This window comes from Electrona antarctica, assembly GCF_951216825.1.
Source record: "Electrona antarctica genome assembly, chromosome: 2".
Classification (NCBI taxonomy): Eukaryota; Metazoa; Chordata; class Actinopteri; order Myctophiformes; family Myctophidae; genus Electrona; species Electrona antarctica.
In genome coordinates this window covers 21775511-21788360 of record NC_136807.1, presented here as the reverse complement: position 1 = coordinate 21788360, position 12850 = coordinate 21775511, and the positions used below count along the sequence as shown (strand labels likewise).

General features: G+C 42.9%; 1 protein-coding gene across 2 annotated transcripts in view; it reads right to left on the bottom strand.

Moving 5' to 3' along the window:
* LOC306918013 (alpha-1,3-mannosyl-glycoprotein 4-beta-N-acetylglucosaminyltransferase C) overlaps positions 1-7522 on the bottom strand; it is a 10737-nt gene extending 3215 nt beyond the window's left edge. The window contains exons 1-2 of one of the 2 annotated variants that reach the window (XM_079496017.1): positions 7422-7522; positions 2702-2843 (exon numbers count right to left, since the gene is read on the bottom strand). In XM_079496017.1, the coding sequence (XP_079352143.1) occupies positions 2702-2843; positions 7422-7511 (232 nt within the window). In that variant the 5' untranslated portion in view covers positions 7512-7522. Of the gene's footprint in view, positions 1-2227; positions 2314-2701; positions 2844-7421 lie in introns of those variants that run through there. The other variant, XM_079496018.1, reaches the window with a different exon arrangement.
* Positions 7523-12850: the final 5328 nt, after the last annotated feature.

Genomic DNA, 12850 nt, shown 5'->3' with positions numbered 1-12850 from the left:
TACAGTTTACTGTAGAGAACTGGAGAGTTACACAGGGACAGTAACAGGATGTTCTTCTACCAGTCTGTATTGGCCAGTGTCCAGTTCTCTACAGTACAGTACAGAACTGGAGAGTTACACATGTTCTTCTACCAGTCTGTATTGGCCAGTGTCCAGTTCTCTACAGTTTACTGTAGAGAACTGGAGAGTTACACATGTTCTTCTACCAGTCTGTATTGGCCAGTGTCCAGTTCTCTACAGTTTACTGTAGAGAACTGGAGAGTTACACAGGGACAGTAACAGGATGTTCTTCTACCAGTCTGTATTGGCCAGTGTCCAGTTCTCTACAGTACAGTACAGAACTGGAGAGTTACACAGGGACAGTAACAGGATGTTCTTCTACCAGTCTGTATTGGCCAGTGTCCAGTTCTCTACAGTTTACTGTAGAGAACTGGAGAGTTACACATGTTCTTCTACCAGTCTGTATTGGCCAGTGTCCAGTTCTCTACAGTTTACTGGAGAGAACTGGAGAGTTACACAGGGACAGTAACAGGATGTTCTTCTACCAGTCTGTATTGGCCAGTGTCCAGTTCTCTACAGTACAGTACAGAACTGGAGAGTTACACAGGGACAGTAACAGGATGTTCTTCTACCAGTCTGTATTGGCCAGTGTCCAGTTCTCTACAGTACAGTACAGAACTGGAGAGTTACACATGTTCTTCTACCAGTCTGTATTGGCCAGTGTCCAGTTCTCTACAGTTTACTGTAGAGAACTGGAGAGTTACACATGTTCTTCTACCAGTCTGTATTGGCCAGTGTCCAGTTCTCTACAGTTTACTGTAGAGAACTGGAGAGTTACACAGGGACAGTAACAGGATGTTCTTCTACCAGTCTGTATTGGCCAGTGTCCAGTTCTCTACAGTACAGTACAGAACTGGAGAGTTACACAGGGACAGTAACAGGATGTTCTTCTACCAGTCTGTATTGGCCAGTGTCCAGTTCTCTACAGTTTACTGTAGAGAACTGGAGAGTTACACATGTTCTTCTACCAGTCTGTATTGGCCAGTGTCCAGTTCTCTACAGTTTACTGTAGAGAACTGGAGCGTTACACATGTTCTTCTACCAGTCTGTATTGGCCAGTGTCCAGTTCTCTACAGTTTACTGTAGTTCTCTACAGTTTACTGTAGAGAACTGGAGAGTTACACAGGGACAGTAACAGACTAGACAAGTCTTGTGAAGAAGGCAGGCTCTGTTGTTGGTGCTAAAGGATGCAAAGCCTCGCAAAGCACACTGCCCCGGGCAGCGCACCCCCGCGCCTCTGCGTTCTTCTGCCTCTTTTTCCATACGGTTGTCCCGTTTTCCTTTTACTTTATACCTGATGTAAAGAAGCCTTAGTGCTTTTCTGGTTTTATCCTCGTGACCTATATTTACAAATGTCAATCAAGCTTGTTTGTTAAATGTAGGCTATATAATTGTACATATGCGGTAGAATATATTAATTTCTGTAGTTATTAATGCCTATAGTTATATGTACATAGCCTACTTTATCCACGGGATTCAGCGTTTTAGCCAAAGCGATAATTTAAGCATAATAACAATATAATTTGAAAATGTATATTGATGTCTCTTCAACAAATGCATGGGAGGCTGGCTTTTTCCAATTGCGGTCCTTCCAGTGTTTTAGGCAAAGCAATGCAGGCCTAATTATTATATTATGTTCATTCCATACCAAAACTCTGTCGCGTGCGCGCGAGTGTGTGTGTGTGTGACTGTGTGTGTGTTATTCTGATCTGTCATCTCTGCGTGTGTTGACACTATACACACACGCAGAAGAACTGGGAGGCGGAGGCATGTGGGTGCGCTGCCCGGGGCAGTGTGCTTTGGGAGTCTTCGCCTAAAGGATGGTGTGGAGGTGATGGCGGAGGTGAGAACAATTAAGGAAGAAGCTGCAAGCTATCATGGCTAACCCCTCCCACACCCTCCAGAAAGAGATAGTAGGGCTGCCTATCAGTGGCATATGCAGATTCACGCCTTCCACCACGGAGGACCAGTGGACTCGGTTAGTCCTTCTCTTGAGACTCTTGCTCATCCCAATCACTCTTTTTGTTTTTATGCGCTTGGCCTTTTTATTTTTTAATTGTTATCTCTCCTGTGTTTTTGTATGACAGCTGAGCTGTATGTCACCTAACTGTAGATGTGTGTAAAGGAAATTACTGTGTGCATGTGTTCATATACTGTAGCGCAATACAGAGGGAAGTAGGGGTGCTGAGGGGGTGGCAGCCTGTCCCGTCCAGGTTCCGCCCCATTCAGGCTCCATCCCCCCTCGGAGGTGTGGGGTATGATGATAAAATAAAATAAAAAACCTGTCACGTTATTTATATAAATAAAGAAATGCGAGGGGCATAGAGAGGATCAATGGAGAGACTAATTTTGGTCTCTGATTTGATTGATAAAGCCTCTGATAGAGATTGACTATACAATATTGTTTCCCATGGGAATTCTCCCATTATTGTTCTCTTACACAACCACTGCTGAAAGACATGAACATGTAATTCACTCTGTCAAATGAATGGTAATGTTGTTCTCCATACATACAACACCTATTTGCACTCCCTCTCTTCATTGCAGACTCAACTGAACAATAGGAATCTCACTCACAGGCTATTGTCTGGCAGTTGGACTGACGGGAGATTTTAGAAACCAATGTGTGTGTCTTACTCACTGTGCCTGCTAGCTGGCACTCCAGCCAGGAGCTGATAAGAGATGTTGAACGGCAAGTAACCTCCCTGTTCGATCCAAGAGTCCTTGCTGCTCAACCTCATAGTGGACAGCCATGTCAAATCTGGCAATGCATTTGCCAAGTCCTGTCACACGCACGCACGCACGCACGCACGCACGCACGCACGCACGCACGCACGCACGCAGGCAGGCAGGCAGGCAGGCAGGCAGGCAGGCAGGCACGCACGCACGCACACACACACACACACACACACACACACACACACACACACACACACACACACACACACACACACACACACACACACACACACACACACACACACACAAAGTTATACTATGGTACAAGTAGTCGGAGATCATTCTTTCTGCTTGCCTAGAATTGCCGAGGTTATCGCATGGCAAATGTCCAGTCCAGGGGCATATCTGCCTGCAAGTCTGTCTATCTGTGGTGGCACAGATACAGACGCACAATTTAGTACCTCAATTTCACTAATTTATTTTTTAAATGCTGTACTGGGAGAGCAATCAATGTATCAACAAAATTCTTCTTAAAAAGACCAATATAATGTAAATCACAGATAAAACTATACAAAAGTCAAATACTACAATTTCTGAAGTAGTTACAATATGTAAGTAAAGTAAGTAAAATACAAATTCTAAACTAATTCGACTACTTCTCGACCTGGGGTCCATGACCCACCTTTTTGCAACCCATTTTGATAGCCTAGGTTGGCTCCGAGTAGAAGACAGACATACTATTACCTGACCAAAAAGAAGTGAGCGATGTGAACAATACTAGAGGGAGCAAGAACAACAATCTGGTACCACTCACTTTTAGAACAAAGATGGGTAAATTCTCCTTCTACCGCACTGCCACCCAAGTGTGGAATGCCCCAACCCCTTCCTTAAAAAAATGCAAACACTGGTTTCCTTTAAAACAGGCCTGAAAATCCACTTTTCAGCAGGCCAAAGGGAGAGGAAATGATCACTCCTCGAGTCCTCCTTTAGACAAGTAACCACCCTTACCTCTTTATCTGTTCTGTTTTCATTTCTGTCTAAAAGATATTCAATCAATCAAACCTCCCATGCCTTCCGCATTGGTGGTTTGCAGCCTTCATTTAAAGGAATGCAGTGTCACAATAGTTTTTTTTTGTCAAATAGGTTTTTATTGAGAACAGATTATAAATTGTTGTAGATTAAACATTGTGAAATTAATTATATTTTTCTTTTATAAAAAACAAAAAATGAAAGAATAAATACAAGGACAAACTAGAAAAAGTGCCCTTCTGGGCACAGGTCTCCACCAGGAGGATAGGAGTGTGTGTGATGTTTGGAAAAAAATGTTTAGGAGTAATATAAACATGTTTATTTGGGTTTTGTGTGTGTGTGTGTGTGTGTGTGTGTGTGTGTGTGTGTGTGTGTGTGTGTGTGTGTGTGTGTGTGTGTGTGTGTGTGTGTGTGTGTGAGACGCGACTTGTCCTGTTGTAGCGCCACCATGAGGCTGATTTGAAAACTGTCAAGTGGCATTTCTTCCTCAGCCTAGTAGTGGGAATAGGCATGCACAGTTTCACCGCAATCGGACGCTGCGTTGAGGAGTTGTGGCGATTTGTACAAAACGGGCTACTCCTGAAAACTTTCGAAGCCAATCGTAGCCAATCAGGATGGATAATTATGAGAAATCAAACAAATCACATGATCACATGACTATGGAGAGCATGCGTACCGATTTGCATGAAATTTGGATAAAATCTGAAGGAGTAATATTAGAAAATGTGTTTTACATATGTCGGCCTCCTGGTGGCGCTATAAAGAGCAGATGTGAAAAATTCCAGGCAAAGGTTTTTCCTTGGCCTCTAGGGAGTGTGCATACATGGTTTTACACAGATCGGTGCAGTTATAGGTAAAAACACAAATCGGCCAGTTATAGCGCCACCATGAGGCTGAGTTGAAAATATTCAAGTGGCATTTCTTCCTTGGCCTAGTGGGAATGTGCGTGCAAAATTTCACGGAAATCACACGATGTGTTCATGATTTGCAGCATTTTGTTTGAAACGGAGCACTCCTGCGAACTTTGGAAGCCAATCGTAGCCAATCAGGATGGAGTCTGAGAAATCTGAAAGACCCGTTTCGTTGAATGGCTCTAGAGAGACTGTGTACCAATTTGCGTAATGTTTGGACAAAATCTGTGGGTGTACCGTCAAAACATTTGTTTTGCACAAAGCGGCCTCCTGGTGGCGCTATAACAGGCCAATGTGAAAACTTTGGAGCAGAGGTTCAGCTCTGGCATCCAGGGAGTGTGTGTGCAGAGTATGGCTGCGATCAAGCCAACGGTGCCAGAGATTAGCTGTTCACAGACGGACGGACGGACACACGGACGGACACACGGACGGACGGACGGACACACGGACACACGGACGGACGGACGGACGGAGTGCAAAACATACTCTCTCCCCATGCCTTCGGCCTGGTGGAGACAAAAAGAGAAAGAAAACCCTCAACCCTCCCACCCATACTGCTCAGTGACACCGCATACTATAGAATAAAATAGTAATTTGAGAAAAAGTTTTACAAGACCTGGGGCCCATTTATGACATTCTACCACAACACACAAACTGCATAGTGTGCCGTGCCTATACCTCGGCCAACGCCAAACCACAACAGAAACAAAATCTGCTCTATGAAAAATCTGCTTTTTATTTTATTATATTTTTATTTTTTGTAGTTATGTATGCATGTATTTTGTGTATGTGTGTATATATATATATATTTATTTTATTTCCTCCAGACTGTTCCGACTATCCTTGGGATTGTGGGTGGGGGGAGGGTGGGATAGGGGATTGAGTTTTATTTTTATATTTTATATGTCCGTCTAATACTTGCCCCTGGGCTACTGTCGAAAAACCTGAATAAAAAGATTTTGAAAAGAAAATAGTAATTTGAAAAATGGAAAAGAAAATGTCGTACACTCAACCACATTAGTGGTATCCTGTCTATGAATTGTTTCTACTCAAGTAATGGACAAGGGGCAGCCAAACCTTATCAAATTGTTTCTCCCTGTTTCTCAGGAAATACCTTATTCTCTCAAGATGAAGCGTACTAGTCATTTCATTTAGCCAATGCTTAAATGCAATGTCACAATAGTTTGATTAAGGTGTCTAACCTTGATCAGAGGTGAGGAGGAGGTCTGTGTATCAAGGGTTTCCATGAATTATGCGTGTTGAGTGTTATTGTTGAGTGTAACCGCACGCAAGCCGTCAGGCTGGGCAAATACACCTCATCCACTCTGTCCCTCAGCACTGGTGCTCCGCAGGGGTGCGTGCTCAGCCCACTATTATACACCCTGCTCACACATGACTGTTCTCCCTCCTTCTCCTCCAATCACATCATAAAATTTGCAGATGACACCACAGTTGTGGGGCTCATAAGGAACAACGATGAGTCTGCTTATCGGAGAGAGGTGGAAGGCCTGACAGCTTGGTGTGCTAACAACAATCTGCAGCTCAACATAAAGAAGACTGACTTACTGTGTGTCTGTGTGGTTCTCCAGCTGCACAAAGGCAGAGCAGGAGGCCCTACAGAGGGTGGTGAAGGCGGCAGGTAGGATCATCGGGTCCCCTCTACCATCTATCACCTCCGTCTTCACCTCCCGCTGCCTCGGCCTCTCCCACCATATCATCAGAGACCAGTCACACCCAGCATGTTATCTCTTTCACCTCCTTCCCTCAGGGAGGAGATACCAGTCCATCAGTGCTAGTAGCTCAAGACTGACAAACAGCTTTTTCCCCTACGCAGTCAGACTGCTAAACGAATGACATGAGCATTGACTGTCCCCTCATATGCATCATGCATTCTGACTCTAATTGGACTGTGATAATTTATTGGTTCCCTTTTCATCCATCATGCACTTTAAAATATCACCATGCACTTTACTTTGTGTTGTATGTTATGTGTTATGTTGTGTTTATGTACTACGGTTATGTGGGAGCTCCCTTGAAATTTCGTTGTATGCTCAGTGTATGCTTGGTGTGCAATGACAAATAAAAGTCTATTCTATTCTATTATACTGTAATTTAGTTGTTGACGAAGATTAGATTTACTTCCAGAACTTCCAGTTCTGCCCTCTTTTGTCTTAGTGCTCCATCTCAACAGATGTCATGCCATGTTTTCTCTTTTCCACTGTGGTCAGTTGACTTGACTCACACATACTACAGTACCATACGTGGTACTTGACAGTACCACTATCACGTACAATACCACAAATCTCCTGCAACATATTAATGAGCATGTCATCCTGGCACTATTTATAATTATTCAAACACATTTAAGATTAGTTTGTGTTTGTGAATATTTAAAAAATATACATACGAAAAACGGTCACTGGAGCAGTGGAACCCATGTTTTGTTGTTGGTGCTTGTGTTGTTGTGGAGCATTTGCTATAACAAAGTAGAGATAGACTAGACCCCAGTAGTTACTAGTGACATTGCTGTAACTTTATCTGGAATGTGAGTGATGCTGTTGCTGGGTGAACTTTGGGTAGCATTATAGTATAATGGTGATGCCTTATAGCCCCCCCAGGCCCCCACCCCAAATCACCACCAGCCCCCACTGCCTATTTTCAATTAATGTTAGGCTATAGGTTTATGCAAGATTGTCTACATCTAGATTTTGGGTCACAATGTGTGGGTTTGTGAGTGCTTACAAGTCTAGAAGAAGGGACCTTGTTGAGAATAGCCAATGCCACTAGAAACAAAACTCCCACAGCAACTGTCTGCTTCAAATGACACCGCATTTCCTTTACAAGCACCTACGAGAGAGAGAGGGGGCGGGGTGGAGGGTCACAAAGAGAGAATAGGTCTTTAATTTCGTCAAGGTGTAACTCAGTCAGCACGGTAGTAAATAATTCAACAAAACAGCCATGTTTCAGGGTAACAATCTAGTTTAGTAGATTAGAGTAAACACACACACACACACACACACACACACACAAACACGCGTGCGTGCGTGCGTGCGTGCGTGCGTGCGTGCGTGCGTGCGTGCGTGTGTGCGTGCGTGCGTGCGTGCGTGTGTGCGTGCGTGTCCAGGACTGAAGAGGAACTAACAACCTTTGGGTGCCAACATTGGCACAAAGGAGGGTGATCACTGACACTGGCACACTGGCACATAAGTGAAATATATAAGACAAATGTGTTGGACTTTTTAATGTGGTGTCATTAAAATGACGGCACACTGACTATATAGAAAATATAAACATTTCATTTCATTTCTGAAAGGTTGCAGTCCCCTGACATAGACTATTCCTTCCTGCTTCACTACAGTGCTGGTGTGTGTGTGTGTGTGTGTGTGTGTGTGTGTGTGTGTGTGTGTGTGTGTGTGTGTGTGTGTGTGTGTGTGTGTGTGTGTGTGTGTGTGTGTGTGTGTGTGTGTGTGTGTGCTGACTGACTGCAATTGTTTGCTATTCAATTGCGTAATGCTGGTTTTGGGGAGCTCAGCTGCTTAACCTTGAAGCTAGTAAAATATCACTTGCCCTCAACAATGGAAAATGAACGGCTGACAAACAGTATCAGCATTGAGAGCCAGCATGCAAAATCTGTTTTTTGGTAGATGTGAGGACCTGTGACTACATGAGCAAACACCTTTAGTGTTGTCTTCAACAGCTGGTTCGTGGGCCAGCGATAATATCTGGCGCTTTATTTTGTAAATAGTTTGTAATATCTAAATAAATAAAGTAAACAATATCTGACTGATGAAACTGGGTAGGATGAATGAATGCATAGTTCTCTTTCCAGCTTTCTTTGAGTGTTCCGTTTTCACTGTCAACTTTCCTCTTTCCTCTTATTTTTGTATGAAAAACTCCTCATGTTTAAAAAACAAACCAAAACTGTGATTCATTTGAAGAGACCTTGAACCATGAAAGAGCTCTTGTTTGAAAAGCTATAGTATTATTGCATGTATACTGTACACGAAGCTATATAACTGTTCCAGACAGGTCATAATTAGCTTTTTTATGTTCTGGCCCACCATCTAATGGCTTACATTTAGAAATACGTTGGCCCAAGGCCCCTGCATGCTCTATAGCAATGAGAATACAATTATATAAAAATAAAAAATCACTTACCTTTAAAATACAAGTTATTTATTTAGTAGAAAAAAAAAGAAAAAAAAAACTACTAGCCTAATTCAGGAGTAGGTAACTACACACTAGTAGTACAGGGCAGGTTAAAAATGCTGAATATCAGCTTTACTGGTCTAGACCTATGGGTGTGGAGTGGACTATTTGAGGCGCACTAGCTGTTGCTCTGATCTAATTCTGCACTAAACTTGGCAAAAACACTGGTCAAAATGACCAGTGTATTTAATTACAAATTCGGAAATATTAGGCGGAAATATTGGATATTCTCTATTTCATAGAAGTTCAGAGTAGAATAATTTGGTTAGAATATTGCAGCCATGATTAAATAAAAATAAAGAGATTAATTTAAAGGAAAATGTATCCTGTATCATGGCATCATAAACAGTGCGGTGGCAGGTGCACCTACCTCCCTCAGCAAGGCGTCTCGTCGAGTAGCCTACGCTGTGCAGAAAAGTGTTGAGACAGAGCTCCTCCAGACAGTACATCAACGATAATGATGGGTTGGTCATGGCCACTGGTCTGGCACGTTACAGGACTGGAGTCAGGAGGAGTTCCCGCTGAGATAACTTCCTCATTACGTGCTGTAGCCCACTGTGCTGTAACGGGTAGGCTACGGTAGTTACAGCAAATGTAGCCTAATGGCTAAATATCGAATGTCAATTCATGTTAATTTAATTCAAGTTTTATTTCCATGGCTGCTGCCTGCTGCTGAGGCAGCTGACTGCTGAGCTCAAATAGAGTAATTTCTGGCGTAGCTACTCCATCGACCTTTTCCGACATTTAAGCTTTATTGTATTGTAATGTAGGCCTACGGCCTAATCATGTTAAGTTTGTAAAAACTTAGCCTAGTATATTTTATCCATGCAGAGTAGGACCCTCGTCTAGTTCTGACAGACTGCGTGCAGGCTGCAGGGTGGTGTGTGATAATCCAGTTGAAGTATACCTTTGGTACGGCGACTGCGGCGGCGGGCCCGGGAGAACAATAGTATCACGAAGTTCACAAAGTTCACAAAGTTTATTACACACACAGGGAACATATAGCCTATAGTGCTGGATCATTAAGACATGCGAATCCCTTGACTCCTTCAAAACCGCCCTCAAAGGGCACCTATGGACGGCTGCATTCAGAAACTGGCCCCCGTAAAACCACGCCTTTTCCCCCTCACTGTATATGTTTATTTTCCCTTTTTATCTCCTCTATGATGATTTCCTGTTTTGACTATATAGTTGTGTATATTCGTCCCTAATTGTTTTGATGAATTGAAAATGGTGGGCCCTATTGTAAACAAGTGTAATGCTTTAGGGTGTCGTCCACTCACAGTTAACAGTTGTTGTATTGAGTTGTACTTGAAATGTACTGTAATTCTGCAAACTGTTAATAAATCAATCAATTAATCAATCAATCAATCAATCAATCAATCAATCAAATAGCCTATCTATCTATAAAGTATGCTACAGTACAGGCAGTACACAATACATATCAAGTACACTGTATCTCAAGTTCAAGTACACAGACTTAGATGTACTGTACATGGACAACTCATAACAGCCTACTTGCTGACTGTATTTTGAGAAGGCATGCAAGATGAAAGTAGTGTGGCAGCGGGTGAGATGTGCGTGCAGTCATCACTAGACACCAGCAGTATATCATTATGGCCTTAATTAAGGGGGAAGGAGAAGTCAAAGTAGACATGTTCATCATGACACCTGTGAGGCGGTTTTACAAGTGTTGTATGTGATCACATTACAGCTTGCTTTAATTTCTTCTGTCTTCTTGTTAATCCATTTACACCTGAAGCCGTGCCCGATTCTAAAAATGCCGTCAAAACATTTCAGAAAAATTTCAAAAATAATAATGTTGCTTTAAACTGTAAACTGTAGCAACAACTACCCCAAAAGCAGTTCCTGTCTTGAAAGTAAAAAAAACAAACCAAAAGGAGTTCCGGCCTAAAGCATAAAACAAAAGAGAGGAGAGGAGACCATATAAATACTGTAGGCTAATGGAACATGAATACATCAAATATTAAAATTGCCTAGAAGGTGTGGACTATACTTGCGAAGCGCACCGTTTCTCCAATCTGCACTAAACTTGGCACAAAGTTGGTCAGGGCTTTGGCAGTAGGCCTGTGTGCCTCCCAGGGGCCCTGGCCACAGGTGTAGGCTATTATTGCACATCTATAAAGCACTTTTATCCAAAGCAATAGATTGTGCATAAGTGCATTACATTCACCCATTCACACACATTCATACACCGATGGCGGAGGAAACAATGCATGGCACCAACCTGCACATCGGGAGCAGTTAGGGGTTCAGGACACTTTGACACCAACTCTGGGGGAGCCCGGGACCGTCTGCTCTACCGGCCACTCTAGGCCCAAACGCTGTTCAGAGCGTGAGAATAGTCACCATGAGAATAGTCACACCAGGGGCCATGTGTGGCTCCAATTAATCTGCATCAAACGCTTGGCCCAAATACTGTTCAGGGGTCTGCCATCAGAATAGCTACACCAGGGTCCACATGTGGTTCACAGGCACACGCACACCGCTGCTCCAATCCGCACCAAACTTGGAACAAACATTGTAGTCTAGTAGCCAGCCCATAGAGCCCCATTGTGAACCCGGACATGTTGAGTACACCAAGGTTTTATGTTAGAAATGTTTAGTATGGGTCCCCAGCATGTAGAAACTGCCGGATGCTAACTTGCATATGTTGGGCAATTTTCATCATGCTTTATGTAGCATGTGATGTGTCAAACTAGGGGGTTTTCATGATGCTGAATCCATTCCAGGCATTAGTTTTGCAAAAAAACACTCATTGGGCTAAAAACAGCCAACGCCGTCATCACAAAGTGATGATGTCAGCACATTTGGGCAAGTGGGCATGGCCGTTTTAAGCCCAATGAGTGTTTCTTTTTGCAAAACTAATGCTTGGAATGGATTCAGCATCATGAAAACCCCCTAGTTTGACATATCACATGCTAGATAAAGCATGGTGAAATTTTGAATATTTTGCCTTCTATATGTTGTTAATGGTATGGTCACATATTATGCCAATTATGAAAATTGCCCAACATATGCAAGTTAGCATCCGGCAGTTTCTACATGCTGGGGACCCATACTAAACATTTCTAACATAAAACCTTGGTGTACTCAACATGTCCGGGTTCACAATGGGGCTCTATGGGCTGGCTACTAGACTATACAATGTTTGTTCCAAGTTTGGTGCGGATTGGAGCAGCGGTGTGCGTGTGCGTGTGCCTGTGAACCACATGTGGACCCTGGTGTAGCTATTCTAACATTTCTAACATAAAACCTTGGTGTACTCAACATGTCCGGGATCACTTTTTGGCTACTAGGCTATTGTGCAGGGGCCTGCCATCAAAATAGCTGCATTTCTTGTACAGTTTCGTCTTGGTCGGGAGCCAGTAGGGTTTGTTGCTACCATCTGAGGGGAATAATGCTCAAAGGCCCCTGGTTTGGGATAGTGGGGATCGTGAAAGTGGTAAAGTGAATGTTTTTTTTGTTATTTTATTGATTACTTTATTAGCAGTTTGCAAATAGTACAGTGATACGGGTTAGCAATTGTAAATAATTGCTGGTGAAAAGCTGCTGCAATTTCTCCATGGACCCCGACAGATGGAACTTTTTAAACTCCATTCTCTGTTGTGACAGGCTCACGGCCAAGATCCACTACTGCCAACTCTAAATCCAGTTATTTGCAGAGGATACCTTTGTGTAACATCTTGAAAACAGAAGTAAAGCTTGTGTAATGTATTGCAATAGATAGAACACATAGGAAGCTATACCACTGCTGCAATATTATCTTTTGGGGACTAGTGTATACTAGTTCCCAAAATAAATAACTGTGAGAATTATTCCCCCAGATGGTAAATTCTGGGTCCTAGCTTATGGACTACAATAACATGGTTATTCTGATTTTTAGCAGTGTCTTTCTGTCGGTTTTCCGAAAAACGCATCCAGTGTGCAACCACCTTTAC